Source organism: Filicampus tigris, chromosome 4, assembly GCF_054856515.1.
Source record: "Filicampus tigris isolate MCC_2025a chromosome 4, RoL_Ftig_1.0, whole genome shotgun sequence".
Classification (NCBI taxonomy): Eukaryota; Metazoa; Chordata; class Actinopteri; order Syngnathiformes; family Syngnathidae; genus Filicampus; species Filicampus tigris.
In genome coordinates, this window is record NC_141220.1 from 7,152,836 (window position 1) to 7,175,598 (window position 22,763).

Below are 22,763 nucleotides of genomic sequence, written 5' to 3' on the forward strand. Positions count from 1 at the left end.
TGGTTTTACCGTCATAACAGCCCAATGAGGGAAGCCGTAACTACAAAGCGACAAAAATGTGTTTCCATCCCTGTTTTATACAAATGAAGGATTGTGTTATGTGGACTAGACCAGTAAATCCCAAATTAATGATATGGTCTGAAAGGCCCTTACAAAAAAGGCATTTCATGCTTAATATATTGTAAATGAGTACACTCCAAAAGATTTCTTGGAAAACTTTGAATTTCCTTTTTTAAAAAAAAAAAAAAAAAAAAAAAATCCTTCTAGAATCAGTAACTGCTTGGTGACTGATCATGTCTTGGTGCAAATCAACTTGAGTGATTATTTCCACGGTGTAATGAGTTAATACTATTGCGGTCTGAATTTATTTAAAGGGTTTACCTTTTTTTTCCCCCTCTCTCTCTTGAAATATAGATGCATTTGAATAATGCTAAAATACAATCACTGAATTCATTGATTCATTCATATGCCCCACATTTTTTTTTAATCTGAAACCATTCTGGACAACTAGAGAAAATTCCTTATATTCTTAAGGACTTGAAGCAAACCATCAGTGACTCGGCACTGCTGTAATGATTAAAGATATGAAAAAGATATAACCTCTTCAGTTGAGTTTCAGTCATTTTTTAACTAGTATGATTGCCTTGTGAGGATCATCGGTTCACATTAAATGGATGGATGGGTGAATAACTGTGAAATCGAAATTAATGATGGTGACTTTTTGATATTTGGTCTGTTGTCTGTTCTAGATCTATTCAATGTATGGTAATTATATTAATGAGCATACTATTTTAATATAAATCCTGAAAAAAAAGCTGTTCAATTGAAGTTTAGAATCACAAAACTGCTGTTTATTTTGCTAAACTATTTTGTCCCTCAACTGTCCAAATGTGTATATCGGTGTTTCCTAAGAAAATTATAATGTTTTCAATGAAAAAATATATTTAATGGCTAAGCTACACAATGCATGTATTGTTTTGTTTTGTACACAGGCGACCAGTTCAGGGTGTACGTCGCCTCTCCAGCTCACCTGTGACCATAGTGAGGATAAGCAATATAGAAAATGGGGGGATGGGTGTCTACAGCTGAATTCTCACTTTGGTATAATCTTAACATTCTGGATGAACAAACGAGTTTCTTAGACCCATATGTATGGTAGTGTTATCCCGTTAAGGACGGGAGTGCATAATCACGTTTCTACCACTAAAGCCGGGACCGCTGTTGCATGTTTCTCCCTTTAAATCCGATAGAGCGTATACGTCATTTTCTTTTTTAAATCCAATTCTCTGTCTCTTAGCCAATGAAATGCATCAGAATATACATGTGACGGTGTCGTGAGTTGTCGGAGAATATCCAGAATTTTTTTCGAGGAGAAATGGAGGCACAGTCGATTGCAGGAGTTCGATTGGGGAGTTCTTTGGTCTTCATAGTGGCGTTTGGTGCCTCTTCATTAGGTGTTGCAGCCTCTGGGGCCTTTCAGAAGAGGTGTATATATACTGACAGATCATGTCAATCTCACACTTAAGATTGCACACGAGTGGACTTTGTTTCACTATTTACGTGACTTCTGAAGGTAATTGGTTGAACCTGAGCATTTCAGGGGCTTCATAACAAAGGGGGTCAAAACATATGCACATGACAATTTTCATCTTTTCATTTTTTAAATTTCCTTTTTTTATATATATATATTTCTCATTTCACTTCAAAGCAGATACTATTTTGTGCAGATCCATCAAATACAATTCTGATTTAAATATCAGTTAAATTAGAGGTTGTAATGTAACATATTAGGTAAAAGGCCAAGGGGGGTGAATACTTTTTCAAGGCACTGTAAGTCACGGCAGTGATATAGACGACTAGCTCGCAGACTTTAAAGCCGCGAAAGCATCCAAACGTGATGTATGGTTAAGATATATCTTCGTAGACAATGACGATTTCAACGTCTTTGTAAGAGAGCACAGCATGGTAATTACCACTCACATTTTTAAAAATTAAAAATAGTGCTTCACTTGCATCTTCGATTGAAAAAGTAAAAATTAATAAACTCGGGCCTGTGTGAAATCCACATGTCTAAGGTCTCAAATTTTTGGAGAACTATGTTTCTATCTGCTACAGGGGCTGACATTAATTATTTTGTAGGTGGCGAAAATGTCAGGTTTTCAAGGGTGACTCCAAAGACGAACGTAGGTTTCAGAGAGATGTCTCACGAAGGGCTTCAGGCTTTAATGGGTTAAAAACCAAGCTCATGACATCCTCTTCACTCCCTTAAAGAAGAAAGTCAACCCAAACATTTTTTTCCAGAATATCTTCTATGCAGGCCCACTACAAGGCTTTCTGATTAAGATCTGCGTCTGTGGAATATAAATTAAGCAACAAAATTCACCCGCTTTTTGGGTGGATTTCTCATATTAACATAAAATAACATAAAATAAAGTACATTACTGCTACTTTTGCGATGCAGCTCGTACGTCACTTCTGCTTAAGAAGCCGCGGAATCAGCGGAACGACTGCGTTTCTCCTGCCAAACTGGCAAAAATTTTGTGGTTAACTCGGGCTGCAAGATTGTATGAACTGTACATATTGTGACGTATTTCTTAATAAAACGTGTTTTACTCTAAATAACTTTGCACCACCATCCGATTCCGAAAGCCACAAAACAGTGACGTGACGTCTTCAGTCAGCACGTAGACGACGAAAGACGATTCTTGCAAAAATAGCGATAATATTTGTTATTTTATTTTATTTTTTATTTAGCAAACCCTACAGCCAGCGGGTGGCAAACATAGATGTAAAGAAATATATTACAGAAATAGTGTAACGAATTGTGTTATCTGTGTTGTGGTCGAATTTGTGTTTTACTGAGTTGTGTTGTTTCCGAGGTTAATGAATGCATCGCGAGTCTCTCTGGATGGGAGGGGATGCGAGCGAGAGGGAGAGGAGCGGATGACGAAGAGGAGAGCCGTTGTACTTTTTTGTTGTTGGGCCACAGCCGGTTGGACTAATAAAAATGTGATAATTAAACTGTTCTTGGAAGACACTACAATATATTATACTAATATAAAGCGTGACATCATCGTCAGGCGCGAAGGACCCGATCCAATCTGGACACCCGATCACATCTGCTACCCACACCGGCTTGCTGCGGTCTGTGAGCCGGTTCTAATAATAAATCAATGTTGTCCCAGGGGCCGTAGAGAACCTTCTTCACATCCGGCCCGCGGGCCTTGACTTTGACATATGTGGACTAAGATATTCCTTTGCCAATGAACATGATTCACTGATTCAATTAAAAATCATGACATTTCATACTCATAATGTCCTCGCGACAGACTTTTTTTTCACAAGGGTTGAAAGTATAAAATAAAAGATAATCCTAATCCTTGCCCTATTTCAGGATGGGACAAGCACTCATATGGTTACCATGGAGATGATGGCCACTCCTTCTGCTCCTCTGGGACTGGCCAACCATACGGTCCAACATTCACAACGGGTGACGTGATTGGCTGCTGTGTTAACCTCATCAACAACACTTGCTTTTACACCAAAAATGGCATCAGTTTAGGTCAGTGGAAATGGATGCATGTACCATAATATCTTGACAATAACATGCACTTATCATATATATAGGGGTTTAACTATAATTTTTTTTATTTTTGATTGTGATATGTATGTATGTATGTATGTATATATATATATGTATATATACTTATATATATATATATATATGTATATATACTTATATATATATATATATATATGTATATATACTTATATATATATATATATATATATATATATATATATATATGTATATATACTTATATATATATATATATATATATATATATATATATATATATATATATATATAAATGTATATATACTTATATATATATATATATATGTATATATGTATATATGTATATATACTTATATATATATGTGTGTGTATAAATGTATATGTATATATACTTATATATATGTATATATCCTTATATATATGTGTGTGTATAAATATATATGTATATATATGTATATATACTTATATATATGTTTGTATATTTATGTGTATATATATATATGTGTATATATATGTATATGTGTATATATATGTATATGTGTATATATATGTATATGTATATATATATGTATATGTGTGTGTATATGTATATGTATATATATGTATATGTGTATATGTATATATATGTATATGTGTATATGTATATATGTATGTATATGTATATGTATGTATATGTATATGTATATATATGTATACGTATGTATATGTATATATGTGTATATATGTATATATATGTGTATATGTATATGTGTATATATATGTGTATATATGTGTATATGTATATATATGTATATATATGTATCTATATGTGTATATATATATATGTGTATATATATGTATATGTATATGTATATGTGTATATATATGTATATATATATATATATATATGTATATATGTATATATATATGTATATATGTATGTATGTATGTATGTAAGTAATTGATGGATATGCTATGGCCGTACAGTAGTTGTGGGACAGTAGTTGTGGGTGTTTTTTTTTTTTTTTAACCAGTAAAGTGAGTTCATTGACTTAATGTCTTCCGTGATCGTTAGAAGACGCTATATGTTATCAATGTAGCGGTGCCCACAATTCTCTGTGATTTATGGTGAGTAGTGAAAATTGTGTTATTATATCTAAATTTGTTAGACATATAATATTGGAGTGAAAGTATACCTCTTTCACAAGCCCATTTTCCCGGTAAATGTCTACACGATACGCTCAATAGAATTTTCGTTTACTCTTGTATTACGCCCCCCTCACCCTTGTTTGTAATTTTCGAGACATTATGGTATATTTGCAATTCATGCGCATTAATTAAAAATATTGTTGTTTATTAGTCATATTAATTGGTTGGAATCATATATTACAAAAACAATTTTGTTTTACCTTACAGGTGTGGCTTTCACAGACCTCCCTGTAAGTACCATGTTGTAATCTTTACCTACAAGATGCCACCAACAACAACTTAACTTAACAACTTAAAGGCTATATTGAGTTTTACCTGTACTTTGATTGACTTACACTGGATAGAAAAAATCTACACACTCAAGAAACAAGACCAAGATAACACATTAAAAAAAATAATAATAATAATTATAACCTGCATGATCAATTGGGAAAAAAAAATAAAGAAAGAGACACTTGGATGAGCTGAACATTGGCACTTATATAATAGGTTTGCATGTAAAAATGACATCAGTACTAAAATGCCCCCCAAAAAAGACTCTGTAGTGATTTCAGGGCTTTTTTTGTGATTAGATTTCCAACAAATTGGGCTGCCCCCTTTTGGAGCTCGGCTTGTTTTTTTTCTGTCTCAGCCTTCAACCTGTGAAAGTTTAAAAGTGTTCAGCACAATAGTTTGGATCTATTGACATCAAACGTGAGCTCATCATGATCACCCCCCACAAAATCAAAAATACCATGGCGATTGCTTCTCCACTTACACAAGCTGAAGCGGACAAGAGCATGAAGGCGCACACAAACCCCGACTGGTTATATTTCGGACATTTAGCTATGCTAAACTCATGTCAACTCTCAGGAGGCAGACAGCGGCTGGGAGCGAGCAGCAGGCAGCCATTAGGCAAGCATTGATCTTTATCCCTTTATCCTAACAGTAGGATAACGGCACGTATAATAGCAACAACTAGCTTCAGGCTGTTAAAACAAAAGGCATTAGCACAACAACATTAGCTCCTTACTGTCCGTCCAGCTTGCGTTGATCTTCCATCTGCTGCCTTTTCAAGTGCCCCTGATAATCTCTGAATAAAGTTTAGACGTTGTAGTAGGCTTTTCTTTATATTTTGTAGGCACATCTTACAGCACAAGCCATGCGCCGAACAAAAGAATATCCAATCAGAGGACAGTATGTAATAAGACTATTTGAACCCCCTTCCATTGTTGACAATTGAAATGATTCCTTACATTTTGATCGCGTTTCTCAAACCGGATCACATTTTGATTTGGTTAGTCTTTTTTGTTGTTGTTGTTGTTGCTGCTGCTGCTGCTGCTGCTGCTCCTACTGCTGCTGCTGCTGTTGTTTTGGGACTAGAAAGGTTTGCTTTTACTGGACAAACAACAGCAGTTGAAGAGTGACATGACATCATAGTGATGTAGGTGTAATCTTGTTATTTTCAACTTTTCTACCCTCTTATTAACCCAGCCTAACCTGTACCCAACTGTGGGGCTTCAAACTCCGGGCGAGATTGTTGATGCAAACTTTGGACAGCAGCCATTTGTCTTTGACATTGAGGACTACATGAGTGAATGGAGAGCTAAGATCCATGGGATGATCGCTCGCTTCCCAATAGGAGAAAGGCTGGGTGACTGGCAAGCTGTCCTGCAGAAGTAAAGTTTCATTCTGTTTCAATCTATCTCTGAAATTAATTACAGTCTTGTTTGTTGTTTAAATGCAATAATAGAATATTTAAAGTATTTGTAATGCTGTAATGTCTTACTACAATGCCACAGTGTGTTGACCTTAACTTACCTACAAGATTATATGAGCAACAAAAGGACAGTTGTCATTTGATGTTTAAAATTAATTTAGCTATTGTTCCATGTAAAAAGCCAAGTGTTAATTTCCTACTTTGACTCCAGTATGGTGTCCAGCTACCTGGTCCACCACGGATACTATGCCACTGCCACTGCTTTTGCCAGAGCCACAGAGACCATGATACAAGAAGACCAAACATCTATAAAGAACAGACAGAGTAAGTGAATAAAGTGCGCACACCCCCACACACACACACACACGCACACAACCACGCACCCCACACGCACTCCCACACACACACCCACACACGTTTAATTATTTGTCCTCTGGCAATTAACTAAACGTTTGTGTCTGAAGTGTAGCAGCCTATAATTGTTTCCAGCAAATTCTGTATCTACCACAGAAATACGGAAAGGAGGGGAACCAGAATACATTTCATTGTAATTTTCCACAAAAGAATATACCTCAGAATGACTTTTTTGACGAGGAGCCCAGTTTTCTGTATCTTAAGATTTTTGAGGCACAAGGAGACAATTTAGTTACACATAATAAATTGACTTGAAATTTAATAAAGTGATCTGCATTCACTTTTTTGCCGATTTTCACAGTATTTCTACTAAGTATTTCGACAAGAAATGTACAGTGGTACCTCTACTTACGAACGTCTCTTCTATGAAATTTTCAAGTTACGAAACGCCTCAACAGGAAAATATTGCCTCTAATTACGAAAGAAATTTCAGGATACGAAAGGTAAAAAAAAGTATGGGGTGATACTCGCAGAATTGGCTGCTACTCGCAGCTCCGGAGTTTCATGAACGCAACATACTCATAGCTGCTCTGCCATTGGCTAGCCTAGCATCTTCCTGGCATCCCATTGGCTAAGAGGGACCTCTTTTCCGTATGTCACTGTGTGTGGATAGATAGGTAAAGATATGGATAGATGCAGCGTCCTCCTCATTCGCCCCTCGAGCCATGAGGTCTTCTGATAGTTTTATGTGAATTAGAAATGAGGAAAAGAAAAAAAGGAGAAAATCGTTTTTTGTCCATACAAACAAAGCAAGAGATCATAGAAAAGTATGAAAGGGGGATGCTTTTTTAGTTGATCTCGCCAAAGAATATGAACGTAATATATCGACAGTCACCACGTTATTAAATCAGTTGTTTACAAAACGCCAGGCAAAAACCACTTCTGAGAGAGAACATGAACCAAAGAGGGCAAAAAGCGATGAGGACAGAAATTAAAAGGTAAACGACCATCATTTTTATTCCTTACTCTATTCTTTGTTTTTTTTGCACTATGCACAACTCTAATTTATTGTGCAATAATCTAATTGTAATATGTATTTGTTACATGTTTTCATGCATTTTTATGCATTATAAAACATTTATGTCTCAATATGGGGGGCTTGGAACGGATTATCGCATTTACATGGAAAACGCGTCTCTACTTAAAAAATTTTCGACTTAAGGAATTTCTTCCAGAACCAATTAATTTCGTAAGTAGAGACACCACTGTAGAAACTACTATGTTTTTTAAAATCATTTTTTACAAAGCATAAACATAAACAGGCGGCACGGTGGTCGACTGGTTAGCACGTCCGCCTCACAGTTCAGAGGTCGTGGGTTCGATCCCGGCTCCGGCCTCCCTGTGTGGAGTTTGCATGTTCTCCCCGTGCCTGCGTGGGTTTTCTCCGGGCACTCCGGTTTCCTCCCACATTCCAAAAACATGCATGGTAAGTTGATTGGATACTCTAAATTGCCCATAGGTGTGATTGTGAGTGCGGATGTTTGTCTCTGTGTGCCCTGCGATTGGCTGGCAACCAGTTCAGGGTGTCCCCCGCCTACTGCCCAAAGACAGCTGGGATAGGCTCCAGCACGCCCCGCGACCCTTGTGAGGAGAAGCGGTACAGATAATGGATGGATGGACATGTTTTCATGCATTTTTATGCATTATAAAACATTTATGTCTCAATATGGGGGGCTTGGAACGGATTATCGCATTTACATGGAAAACGCGTCTCTACTTACAAAATTTTCGACTTAAGGAATTTCTTCCAGAACCAATTAATTTCGTAAGTAGAGACACCACTGTAGAAACTACTACGTTTTTTAAAATCATTTTTTACAAAGCATAAACATAAACAAATCATGCATCTTAAATACAAAAAATTGAGGGTGGCACGGTACAGGTACTCCAATTTGTAGTGTACTGATTAAAATAACAAGTTAACCATATTTAAAAACAATTTTTGGGTGCACCCCACTTTGCATGCTTTTTAAACAGCAGTTGCTGAAGCAACATGGTTCGAGCTTTTCATTAATTGACCACACCATTTTGGCCAGAGAAAATGTTTTGAAATCTTTAGCAATAAATGCTCCAACTGCATGGCTTCTTGTCTTGTATTTTTCTTAAAACGGGGGGTCACCAATGTAGTTTGTGAGGGTATAAGGTAGCACCAGAGGAAGTATTGTTTTGGTAAGGTCAATTCCTTTGTTTTTGTTGTAGACTGCGGACATTTAGATTTCTGATCAAAAGATGAATATGAGCTAAAGGTTCTGAATTCCTGCTTTCCTTTTATTTCTTGGTATTTACATCTAGATGTATTAATCAACTTAGGACAGAGCACTTTTTGTTTGAAGCCACTTTTCAAGTGAGCAAAGGTATTGGAACATGTCACTGATGAGAGTTTCGAGTTGCTTAGGTGTTGCCTTTTTGATTGATTGCTTAAACATTAGATTGTCCTTGTTTTTGGCTTCATCATTGAAAACTGCATTTGTTGTTAAGCAAGCATGAAGACTAGAGAGCTGATTATGGGAGAAAAGCAAACCATTTTGAAGCTGAGAGAAGAGGGAAAATCGATCAGAGCTTATCGCACAAAAATTGGGCATAGCCGATACATCAATTTGGAATGTCCCTAAAAAGAAAGAAAACACTGATTTATACTGAGCAACAGACATCAAACAGGTCCGCCAAGGGTATTAACAGCAGTTGATGAAACATTGACAGCTGTGAAGAAACACCCAAAGACAACAGACAGTGACATCACTTCCAACCTCCACAGGGCAGGGGGGTGAAAGTATCACAATTCACTTTTCGAAGAAGACTTTGTGAGAAGAAATATACAGGCCATACCACAAGATGCAAACAACTAGTCAGCAAAAAGAATCAGAATGCCAGATTGGATTTTGCAAAGAAGTACAGTGATGAGCCACAAATGTTTTGGAGCAAAGTTTTATGGAGTGATGAGATCAAGATTAACCAAAGTAATGGAAAGGCTAAAGTATGGAAAAAAAAATTATCGGCTAATGATCCAAAACACACGCTCATCTGTGAAGCATGGTGGAGGTAATGTCATGGCTTGGACTTGCATGGATGCTTCTCAAACGGATTCACTAGTCTTTATTGATGATATAACTCATGATGGTAGCAGCATTATGAATTCTGAAGTCTACAAAACCATTTTCTCTGGCATCTTGAAGGACATAAACACAGTTTGGCTTATTTTTGTGGGGCTGGGTCACCGCTAAAATGTCATCAAGCCATGCCCCTGAAATTACTTAGTTGCTTTTTTAATGTATTTTTAATTTTGTTATTTATCTATCCATTATCCAAGCCGCTTATCCTCACAAGGGTTGCTGGCATGCTGGAGCCTATCCCAGCTGACTTCAGGCAGTAGGTGGGGGACACCCTGAACTGGTTGCCAGCCAATCGCAGGGCACGCAGAGGCAAACAAACAGTCGCACTCCCAATCACACCAAAGGGCCATTTATAGTATCCAATTAACTTACCGTGCATGTTTTGGAATGTGGGAGGAAAGCGGAGTACTCGGAGAAAACCCACGCAGGCACGAGGAGAACATGCAAACTTCACACAGGAAGGCCGGGGCCAGATTCGAACCCACGACCTCTGCACTGTGAGGCTGACGTGCTAAATAGTCGACCACCGTGGTTATTTAGTTATTTATTTTTACAAAAGTTACCAAATGTTTAATATAAAGTGGCCAGAAAATGATTTGAAATAAAAGCATACCTAATTCATCATTATTCTGTTAAATATGATCACATTTCTTCACGCCGCCCCTTCCCGTGTGTCATTATTCCAATCCGTTCCACTTAATCATGTTGAGAGCATTCTTATTACTAAATTCAGCGCGTGTTTTATCTGCGACCTTGATTTCTGTAGTACAGGCCTGAGCGTCTGAAATCAAAGACTCTGGATCACACACCGAGCCGACTCAAAGCAGTTTAAGGTAAAGAATGTTAAGGATGGGCTATCATTATTCACTTTAATATGATCATAGATCTATAGGCTTCCTTTACATCATAGTCAAAGTAGGGGTGGGCGATATGACGATATTAGATCGTTAAGGACTTTAACGTGTTGACGATCTCATAAAGCCGAAAGATCGTTTGATCGTCTATAGGGCACATTCTATCCAGGTTAGCTCTATGGTGGCTCAAAGCCACTGACGCATACCCACCCAACCAATCACAGCACGCACAGTGCACCGTACGTGGCACTATCCGCCTCCCTGTTTGTTTGTATAGCGGGAAGCTATAGCGGAAAGTCACCACGAAGCAGAGTTGGTCCCGAAAAGAAACTCCACATCCACAGTGTCGATTTGGTTTGGCTTTTCCTTTGAGGAAAAAGCGACAGCCAAAGCAAACCGGGATCAGACACATGGTAGCCAGAGGCGGCCGCTAGCTCCAAGCTTACACAACCTGCGGTAACACAGTCATTCAATAAGGGCACTCCATATGAAAAAACAAGCAAGCAGTGAAAATATGTAACTGAGGCAGTAACTTATTACCTTGCTGAAGACATAATTCCCATTAAAACTGTGGAAAACGAGGGCTTTAAAAGACTCTTCAAAGTACTAGACCCGCGTTACGAGCTGTGTTTTTCTGTTTACGTTATGTTACCTTTTATGTTTTACATTCACTGCACATTTTGATAAAAATTGGCACTATTCAAATTTAAACCTGTTCAGAAAGCTTAGCTGGCTTAAAATGTCGTTTTTTTCCTTTTAGGGTTTTATATACATTTTAAATGTTTTATACGTTTAACATGAGGAAAATAGTCGAAAATGTGCAAATTAGTCTAAAAAAACGATGTAAAAAAAGAATCATGATAAAATCATGATCGTGATTCCATTTTTAAAAAAATCATGATCTGATAATTTTGCCATATCACCCACCACTAAGTCAAAGGTAAACAGCCCTTGTTGTTATCCAATCCGTTCCACTTAATTGACTAGAGAATGTTATTATTTACTGGAATCCAGGCCATGAGTTCCCTGCGACCTTACTTGCTAATGTTACTCACGGATTTATGCCAATATCCAACAAGGCCAATCGGTCTGTTTGGCAGGTGCTCATTGAGAAATCTCCTGACAACAAGATGCCAGTGCTGCAGTGCACCAGCTTGCTGAAAAAGTTGCTCGCCACCATTAGCAGCGAGGTGTAGAAATGTTCACGTGATGGGGGTCAGCGGCATGTGCAGACCAATGTTTCACCACTGACACATATTATCACAAATAAAAGTAGAGTGGATAACATTACGGCCAAAATGTCATCACGTAATGTATGTGTCAACTGAGAGGAAGAGCTTTACAGATGGCCCCAACATTATTGGGTCCTCAGAAAGTCTTCCCATTTTTTCACCTAGAGCGAGGAATAAACTGGCTGCTTCATTCCTGTGGTGAGTGACATGAATATCTGGTGTTTTATTGACAGTTGAAAGTAACACGCAGAAATGACGTCCATTTCAGTCATATCGCCATCCACAGTGGGTTGTTCAAATGCCGGAGCAACTGTCCGCTCAATCAGGTTATTCGGAATATTTCAGTAATTGGAATTTTGACCTTTAACCGAATATTGACTGCATGTAAATGTAGTCACTATGATGCTGGGGACAAAATGGCGGAAGAGGCACGGGTGTCGTAAAATTGAAACATCGTATTTGAGTCGTGCTTTGTTCATTTTTGATGAGCCCACCAAGGTTGTTTTCTGAAAGACTCTTAACCTGATGCTCAGAGAGGTTTCATAGCGTAAATTGCATCCAATTACTTTGCTGAACAGGAATACAGAAGCTGGTGTTGGAGGGACGTGTGGGTGAAGCCATTGAAGCCACTCAGCAACTTTATCCTGGCCTGTTAGAACACAATCCAAACCTTCTGTTTATGTTGAAGTAAGTTGGCCTGTATTAAGCTTGGGATTTCTTGTAAAATTCAGTAATACCCAACATCCGTGTTTTTTAGGTGTCGTCAGTTTGTGGAAATGGTGAACGGTACAGACAGCGAGGTGCGCTGCTTGACCATCCGCTCCCCCAAGTCCCAGGGAAGTTACCCTGGTTCTCCTAACCTTAGTCCTCGCCAGGGGGCTGCAAATTCACACATGCACACTGGAGGTATATTTTTTGTTTGTTTGTTTTTTCCAAATCGTTGAATCTGGAGCTCCATTGTCACAATGGTTAGTCAATGTGGTTTGCTCCTTCCTCCAGGTGGAGACAGCCCAACATGCAGTAATGGGGTGACGCCCTCCAAGAAATCAAAGAGCCACAGCAACGTTGTTAGCAGCAACATGAAATACCCCAGCACGTCCTCCTCGGCCTCCTCCTCCTCCTCCTCCTCACCTTCATCCATCAACTACTCTGAGTCTAATTCTTCTGACTCCACCAAGAGCCAGCCACACAGCAACAACAGTAACCAAGAAACCAGGTAGGAAAAGCACGGCTCAACCTGGTGTCAAATAGGTCTTGGTCTTGAAACATAATCCATATTGTTGAGACACACTTTTAAATCAATCATTCATTTAGGAGCTTGACCCCTGAGTGGCGCCTGAATCTTAATTCTTCACCAAGACCTTTTGTTTGTACACAATTTTGTGCTTCTGACTTTATGGGAACAGTTTGGGGAACCCTGTATTCTATACATGACTGTGCCCAGTGCACAAAGCAAGAATGTTGGTGTACGGGTGGATGAATCCCTGAAATTCAGGAAGCCGCACGACAACTCATTGCTGGGCCTGATCTTGGCATCGAACCATAAGAAGTGGTTCTCCAGCTCTACAAGGGTTTGGTACACACGTTCCTGGAGTAAGATCTTGCAATATACACTGGAAAAATATGTACTTAATTCTCAAGTGCACATGATTAAAATGTGGTAAAACATGGATTGAAAACAATAGATTAGCATGTTATTTGAACACATTTTAATCTTGTGCAACCAATGTACATGTTCGAATTTAGTCAATTCAAAGATTTTTTTTTTTCCCAGTGTAGACACCCCTCCCCTACCTCCCACCGTACATGTATGTGGGCCAGCGAAGATTTCAAAGCAATGAAGTGGAGAGCAACGAAGCTAGTAGCAGGCCAGAGTGACATGTCCTTTCCAAACATACTGAAAGCACTGAATGTCCCAACAAACACACGAAAAGAAGTCTAGATGCAATAGCAGCAACCTGAAATCCACTCCACACTTTAACCATGTGTTTAGTCTATGTAGCGTGATATTTGTGTCTTGAGTCGGAAAGAATCGCTACGTCTTAATTCAATATTAAATCTTACCCTCCTTGAAGATTTTCTGTGCAAAGTGAAAAAAGTACATGGTGCAAGTGACCCACCCACTTGTCTTTGTGTGTTTGTGTATGTATAGTGACAGTGAGATGGAGATTGAAGCGGAACACTACACTAATGGGGTTGTTGAGGGCTCGTCCGCTCGTATCATGAATGGCACATATAAACACGAGGAGATACTTCAGCCAGATGACAACAGCATTGGTAATGGTGTAACAGGTATGCATGCACAAATACCGAGCAAAATATTACCAAGCTGCTTTCGTTCTTTTTTCCTGTTATTGTTTTACTTTCTTATTATTATTCAGCTTCATGTGCTTTTTGCAAATTGCTGACCTTCTGTTTCTCATGTTAAATAGCCAGTATGTGCCTGTATGTCTGTTGCCAGGAGAGGACAGTTATAGAAATGGCAGACAACTTTGTGGAGGGAACCAGGCAGCCACAGAGAGGATGATACAGTTTGGGCGGGAACTTCAGGCACTCAATGAAAAGCTGTGCCGCGAGTATGGCAAGAATACAACACACAAGAAGATGTTGCAGGTATACACATGAGCCAACATATGCACGCACATACACCGGACACACACACACTCTTCTTTCCTGTCACCTGTCTGTTGGCAACAAATGCTGGTGACAGTGTTTTCCTTTGCTCCAAATATGGAAGAGCCATACTCGATAATAAGTAAACTGCACGTCTGTCACCTCTTCTTTAAACTAAACTTGGAACGATGGAGATTTGACAGACAACCCATTATTCTTACTTTATATAATACAAATCGCTCAACAGGATCTACATTGCACCCGTACCTTGAGTTAAGAGTTTCATTTGTCGCATAACCAAGCTCGTAACTCAATGTACTTGTATATCAAAACAATTAACTCATTCACTGCCAGCCCACTTAAAATGGATTTTTGACTTGGAAAGTATTCAGACCCCTTGAAATTTTTCACTTTCTGTCATTGCAGCCATTTGCCAAAATCAAAAAAGTTCATTTTATTTCTCATTAATATATACTCAGCCCCCCATCTTGACAGAAAAAAACAGAAATGTAGAATTTTCTTATATTTATTAAAGAAGAAAAATTTAAATATCATATGGTCATAGTAGTAGATGTACTTTTTTGAGCTAGTACAGCCATGAGTCTTCTGCGGAATGATTGGTTTTTCACACCTGCATTTGGGGATCCTCTACCATTCTTCCTTGCAGATCCTCTCCAGTTCTGTCAGGTTGGATGGTGAACAATGGTGGACAGCCATTTTCAGGTCTCTCCACAGATGCTCAATCGGGTTTAGGTCAAGGCTCTGGCTGGGCCTGTCAAGAACGGTCACAGAGTTGTTCTGAAGCCAATCCTTTGTTATTTTGGCTGTGCGCTTTGCATCATTGTCCAGTTGAAAGGTGAACTTTCAGCCCATTCTGAGGTCCTGAGCACTCTGGAAGACTTTTTCCTCTAAGATATCTGTACTTGGCCGCATTCATCTTTCCTTCAATTGCAACCAGTCGTCCTGTCCCTGCAAACTGGCAAACTCTATGCAGGCTTTCATGTGTCTTGGACTGAGAAGAGGATTCCGTCGGGCCACTCTGCCATAAAGCCCCTACTGGTGGAGGGCTGCAGTGATAGTTGACTTTGTGGAACTTTCTCCCATCTCCCTACTGCATCTCTGGAGCAGTGATCTTTGGGTTCTTCTCTTCTCCCACAATTGCTCAGTTTGGCTGGACGGCCAGGTTGAGTAAGAGTTGTGGTCTTTCCAAACTTCTTCCTTTTGAGGATTATGGAGGCCACTGTGCTCTTCGGAACCTTGAGTGCTGCAGAAATTCTTTTGTAACCTTGGCCAGATCTGTGCCTTGCCACAATTCTGTCTCTGATCACCTTGAACAGTTCTTTTGACCTCATGACTCTCATTTTCTCTCACATTTACTGTGAGCTGTCAGGTCTTATGTAGACCTTTCCAAATCAAGTCCAGACAGTTTAATTAAGCACAACTGGACCCCAATAAGGGAGCAGAACCATCTCTAGGAGGATCAGAAGAAATGGACAGCATGTGAGTTAAATATGAAGATCGCTGCAAAGTGTCTGAATACTTATGACCATGTCATATTTCAGTTTTTCTTTTTTCATAAATTTGCAATAATTTCTTACATTTCTGTTTTTTTCTGTCAAGATGGGGTGCTTAGTATTCATTAATGAGAAATTAACTTTTTTGATTTTGGCAAATGGCTGCCATGACACAGAAGGTAAATTTCAAGGGGTCCGAATACTTTCAGTCCGCACAGTCGACTTCAATTGCAGCAAATGAGTTAATTGAAATTCTGTTAACTATTCCAGCACCCCAGTGGGTGTTACTTTAATTGATCCCTTTTTTTTCTCACTTCACTTCAGTGGTGATTTATCCGAAGCTTACTCATACATTCAAATTTTGGCTCTGAACACAAAGCAAAAAATGGACAAAGCAAGGAATGAACTTGAAGAACTCGTGAGTTGGGCGCACTCGAAAGTCCAGGTACCACTGTATTGTGTTATCTGGAAGGAAGCATTTGTTGCGGTTTTTCTCCTTTAATACAGTCGCTGTTTTATTTTTTGGGGAGGGGAGAGTAAGACACTATCTCACATTATCAGTTTAAATTTGAAACTGATTATTTCCTTGTGTCAAGTGGTGATCTTTGCTCCATCTTTAAATGGTGCCTCAATCATAATGCCTCATAATCACCTATCCATAATCTATTTGGTATGAATCATATCTGTCTTTACAGCCCGTATAAAACATTTTGGAATTACCTTTTTTCATTCACAAGATCAATAACTGGAATACTGTATGATGATTTATTAAATGAGTACCGTAAATAAAAATGACATTATTGTTCAGTAATTTCAATTTCAGAATTAAAAGTGAGTACTTTTCAATTTTCAAATTTTTGTTTCTGCTGCCCCCAAATGTACCAAATATTGATGCAGAGAAATGATGTAAGCCTGCCATGTCGTGTGTTCCCCATCCCCCTTCCATGCATGATTCAGGCTGTGTGTGTTACTGTGTTTTACATTTGGCAAGTTGAATTGTGTGCCATTTCCAATGTTGTTAAGGATGCTTCTGTGTGTGCAGGATGCATTCAGCCTGTTAGCGTACTCGGATCCGTGGAACTGCCCCGTGGGCCAGCAGTTAGAACCCACACAGAGAGAGTCGCTCTGCTCCGCACTCAACAGTGCCATACTGGGTAGAGAAGAAAGCACACACTTATATGTATTAGCATTGTACAGTATTGCAGTATTGGGCCCAGCGTGGTCATTAGTTTAAAATGTAGTAAAGTAATGGCCAAGCGATCCAATCACTTTAGATGATCTGCACAAAGTGTATACTTCATGAGTGATGTATTTTGAATAATATTCATTCAGATTTGTGTTTCATGTCTAGAGTCCCAAAATCTGCCTAAGCAGCCTCCTTTGGTGTTAGCGCTGGGCCAGGCCACAGAGTGTGTACAGCTTATGGCACGGGTCAGGTCTGGTTCCTGCTCTTTTGCCAGAGTAGACAACTTTTTGCTCTAGCCCATGTGTGGGTGAGTATGTACTACAGTTTACAGAGAACAAATAAATGAATATGGTTATTCTCTTAGCACATTAGGACATGTACTGAAAAAGCAGTTTATATAGACAGGCATAAAGATAAGATTTGTGACCTATCTATCTGTATGTCCAATGTAGTGGTGGGCGATATGGCAAAAATATCATATCCCGATTTTAAAAAAAATCACGATCATGATTTTATCACGATTCCTTTTTACATCGTTTTTTTTGACTAATTTTCACATTTTCACCATTTTCCTCACGTTAAACATATAAAACATATTTAAAATGTATATAAAACCCTAAAAGAAAAAAAATGACATTTTAAGCCAGCTAAGCTTTCTGAACAGGTTTTAATTTGAATAGTGCCAAATTTTATCAAAATGTGCAGTGAATGTAAACATAAAAGGTAACATAACGTAACCAGAAAAACACAGCTCGTAATGCGGGTCTAGTATTTTGAAGAGTCTTTTAAACCCCTCGTTTTCCACAGTTTTAATGGGAATCATGTCTTCAGCAAGGTAATGAGTTACTGCCTCAGTTACTTATTTACACTGCTTGCTTGTTTTTTCATATGGAGTGCCCTTGTTGAATGACTGTGTTACCGCAGGTTGTGTTAGCTTGGAGCTAGCGGCCGCCTCTGGCTACCATGTGTCTGATCTCCGTTTGCTTTGGCTGTCGGCGTAGTTTTTTTGGGTGCTGTCTCCGCAAGTGATTAAACAGGTTTGTCGTGTGTCCGAACAGAGTCTCTGCAAACTTTGCAAATAACTGGTTTGTGCTTTCTCCTTCGAGGAAAAGCCAAACCAAATCAACACTGTGGATGTGGAGTTTCCTTTCGGGACCAACTCTGCTTCGTGGGTGACTTTCCTCTATAGCTTCCTACTTTTACAAACAAACGGGGAGGAGTGTCACGCACGGTACACTGTGCGTGTTGTGATTGGTTGGTTGGGTATGCGTCTGCGCCATAGAGATAAACTGTATAGAATGCGACCTGTAGACGATCAAACGATCTTTCGGCTTTGAGATTGTCAACACGTTAAAGTCCTTAACGGTCTAATATAGTCATATCGCCCACCCCTAGTACAATGCAATCATCTTGAAGATACTGATTATGATTGTTGCCATCAGATACTGTGTCGTTTCTGAGAGAGCATTATTTAATAACTAGAGACAATACATATAATACCAAAATGTTGTACTTAATCTACTCTCTGTCTCTCTACAGGTTTATGTTAAGTTGCACTGAGAGAGTGGGCATGTCCAGCAGGTGGTTGTCATGGCATACAGAGAAGAAAGCATGCGTGTGATTGGTGTGTTTGGCTGACTATCAGCAGCAGAGCCAGCGGCCCAGACAGAAAAAGCAGAGAGAAGAGTAGAAGAGAAAGCTTCCTTTTTAATTTAGTATTATCAAATAAACGTGTGACACTATTTAAATATTAATTAATTATATTTCTGTTTATCTATACTTTTTTTTGTCAGATTGTAGTGCTCATCACCGACAGTCAGTCATTCTCCTCTTTTGCTTTTCATTGGTGGATTTTGATTCCCAACAATAGGTTTATTACGGATTTCAATTTTGATCTTCACCATATCTTGTGCCACGCTGTCCACAACTGCTTCCCACAGTGACTCTCACAATAGTTGGTCATTAATACATCATCCTGAATAAGATACAAGTCTCCCTGAAATACATACTTGGACAAATATCCTTGAAACAATGCAATGCAAAGCAGAACACTGTTACTTTGCCTGGAGAGCAAAACAAAAGCATTTTTAAAAAAAAAATGCTCACCCTGTGTGTTCAACATACACAAGACCCAGCTGAGGTACATTTTTCCAGGTTGGGGGAAACAAGGAGGAAAACTATTTTCTAGCAACAGTTTTCCAAGGGCCCATGTTTTTTGAACCAATTTCCTCACACAGTCATGCTCCTTTTCCCCATCTGTCCCATCCAAACTAATCTCAAGCCTCCCACCCCCAAAAAAGTATGAGTACAAATTGATTTAATGCTACTTTGTCACTGACACAACCAAGGAAATTCTATTAATCATTACCATCCTTCGTCAAACTAAATAAGTGAGAAAACATTAGCAGCAACTTATGTTGTCAAAAGGTAGAGTGAAATTGATGGAATCCACACCTAATAATACATTTTTAAAAATTGCTGTAACAACTGATTTAATATTTTTCAGGCATGGATGCATATATTGCATTCAACTGGAACATGATGTGTTGCTGCTTGAGCATCATTTTCACCCATAGTCACTCTTGACAAAATGAATTGAATGTGCGGCACGGTTGAAATAATTAGATTCTGTATTTTCTATGCTTATTATAAAATAAATATAGAATCGTCATTCCCTTGCACCCCTGCGAGTGATTTTTAGTTTTTTCCCTTGTCTTCCAATTAAAAATGCATAATCAAATAAACATCACTGCTGGAAAGAAAAATTAAAACATTACTTTTAATCTCGAAAATGCAGTACAAGAGAGTTTTTTTTAACAAGTTAAAATGAATTTTGGGGTGGTCTTTCCAATTGAGGTGGGTGTTTTGTTTCTTTCAAAATGGAAGTGAAATTAAACTTAATGCTTGTAGATCTGACGAACAACGAAAATCATCTTCCTTGGTCATTGTTTTGAAACGTGACATTTTTACCATGGCAAGTGACATGGATTCACTCTACAAAGTGCAGAGTTCCAAATGAAAATGCTGAATTTGCAGAATGTGTGGTGTTGTGGACCTCTACAAAACAATTAGAGAATGTGATCAAACTTTTATTTTTTTTTTGAAGATTAAACTTGTTCTTGACCAACTTGAAGTCAAATAACTACAAACGTATCTGATTTTCAGCTTTAAAGGACACCTGTTACACAGACATAACCTCCTGTTTCATTCCTAAAGGGAGCATGCTCTGAGCTATTGCTGATGTTTGAACCCAGGTCTCCCTTGATCTCTGCATAGACATGACCAGTGGTCTGAGCAGTGATGCATAGGATGCAAGTGATTTGTTGGAAAGGTCCAAGACCTCACGGAGAATGACTCGAGCCTTGAAAAGAAAAGCCGTGCACAACTGCACAACAGACTCCTATTGTGATTTTAATTTCTTTTGTTTGAGCACCTCAGTAATAAAGGATTTCCTTTTCTTTCTTTTTTTAAGTTTAAAGAATTACTGTCTACATAGCATGACTTTGAAAATCTATAAAAAAGTAAAAATTATAATTGGAAAAAAATATGTACTGGAAATGTGTTAAAGAAATATTGTATTCTGTTTTAACAGAATTATTTTTATTAAAATACATCCATGAGCATATGACTGAATTTGTGTGTTTTATTTTTGTATGAATCTGCTCATAAAATGTTAATGGGGTACTCTGCCGTGTAATCCCAAAGAAAATATGAATGGCCAGATATTTTATTAAGGACAATATTTAAATATTGTATTATTATTGTTTTAGGATACGTGTCTGTGAATATTCCCATTCATCCAGGAACCAGGTCATTAAATCTATGTCAACAGGACTCCTCCGGTCTTAGGTGATCGGGTGGCAGGTCTTAAAAACTCGTAAGAGGCAACGATTGCCTACAAGTGCAAAAATAAGGGCTAAGAGAAATACAACCACAAATCGGGCCAAGAACCCATTGAAATGGCAGAATCCTCACAGACTTGAAACACATTTTTTCAAACACTGGTTCAAAATACATGTAATCGGGCACATGGCGGCAAGCATGTTTCAATGTTGGACACAAGAGGGCATCGCGGAGTTAATTAAAACGTTGCAGTATACTGTCGTGTCATGATACAATCATGATTTGCGATTTTCTACGCCACGTAATTAAAAGAATAAAGAATACTTTATTGTATATTAATTATAGAGCAAGGCAAATAGGGGAGACAGCTGAAACTTGACAACAATATCGCTAAAATATTGCATGTTTATGGAGTAGTGGGTTTTATCCAAGTACTCCCAGGGCCGCATTTACCTACTCATAGGTCTTCCGGGCCTACGGAAGTCAGGTATGGAGGTAAATTTGGCGCAAAAGTAACTTGTACTTGTACCAAGGAAATGAAAGAAATATGTATTCATAGAGAAAATAACTTGAATGTTTGTTTAATGTTTATAATTTGTATCTGTACAGAAAAAGTATGAAAATATAAATGGTAGCTGTAGAAATGATAACTTGTACGTGTTAAAAAAATACTCCTTGGTAGGAAAACGATTTGTAGTTATAGAAATAAATGTTCTACTTGAAGCAATGTAATAATGTGTACTTGTGGGGGAAATACTGATTTGTACTTGTATGCATGGCAACTTGTAGTTGAAGAAGTCGCCACTATGAGTGGTTTTGCTGTTGCTGTACAGACAGGTGACTTTTGCACCATATAACTCGCTAAAACAAGATTTGTACTTCTGCAGACTAACGATTTGTACTTGTACACTTTGAAGCGGGTGCTGGGGGGCGGGGCTAGGTGCAATGCGCCATCTCGACCAATCAAGTGCGACGGATTTGGGTGAAGCGCAACCTCATTGGTTAACCTTGGAGGCCCAGCGGGAGCGCGCACGCAGGACGAACAACTAGCCACCGCTTGGCGACCTTCATTTTGGTGTTTGATGCTTCAGGGTACGTAGTGTCTCTTACCAAAAATACTATAGTACAACAATCATCAATACATGTACGATGATCCCCTGCGTTGGTTAAAAAATTCCTTAGATGAGTTAGCTGACCAACAAACGACTAACATAACGCTAACATATGTGCCGTTCACAGCAGAGGCGGAGCCAGAATGTGGCTAATGGGTGGGCCTGGAAAAATCAGGGTGGGCCTGAATATTTCTCACACTGAGCACAATCCTCCTGTCCCAAAACATCGTATATTCAAATAAAATAACAAACTGAATAACATGAAGTTCAGATCTTCCTTTGACAACCACAATTATGTCATTCTTAATACGTATTTAATAAAATTAAAAAACAACGAAACACAAATTCAAAAATAATTTCGTAATAATTTACTAAAAAGTATATATTTTTTTCAGAAATCTCACTGGGTTGGCAGTCT

At 38.5% G+C, this 22,763-nt stretch overlaps 1 protein-coding gene across 1 annotated transcript in view; it reads left to right on the forward strand.

Moving 5' to 3' along the window:
* Positions 1 to 21,015, forward strand: part of ranbp10 (RAN binding protein 10) — a 43,678-nt gene extending 22,663 nt beyond the window's left edge. Inside the window, exons 4-15 of the mRNA XM_086028786.1 lie at positions 3,395 to 3,562; positions 4,976 to 4,998; positions 6,242 to 6,426; positions 6,679 to 6,791; positions 12,656 to 12,764; positions 12,835 to 12,983; positions 13,077 to 13,293; positions 14,230 to 14,369; positions 14,539 to 14,690; positions 17,247 to 17,358; positions 17,556 to 17,697; positions 18,930 to 21,015. Of these exons, the coding sequence (XP_085884912.1) occupies positions 3,395 to 3,562; positions 4,976 to 4,998; positions 6,242 to 6,426; positions 6,679 to 6,791; positions 12,656 to 12,764; positions 12,835 to 12,983; positions 13,077 to 13,293; positions 14,230 to 14,369; positions 14,539 to 14,690; positions 17,247 to 17,358; positions 17,556 to 17,686 (1,499 nt within the window). The 3' untranslated portion in view covers positions 17,687 to 17,697; positions 18,930 to 21,015. The remainder of the gene's footprint in view (positions 1 to 3,394; positions 3,563 to 4,975; positions 4,999 to 6,241; positions 6,427 to 6,678; positions 6,792 to 12,655; positions 12,765 to 12,834; positions 12,984 to 13,076; positions 13,294 to 14,229; positions 14,370 to 14,538; positions 14,691 to 17,246; positions 17,359 to 17,555; positions 17,698 to 18,929) is intronic.
* The last annotated feature ends 1,748 nt before the right edge of the window (positions 21,016 to 22,763 follow it).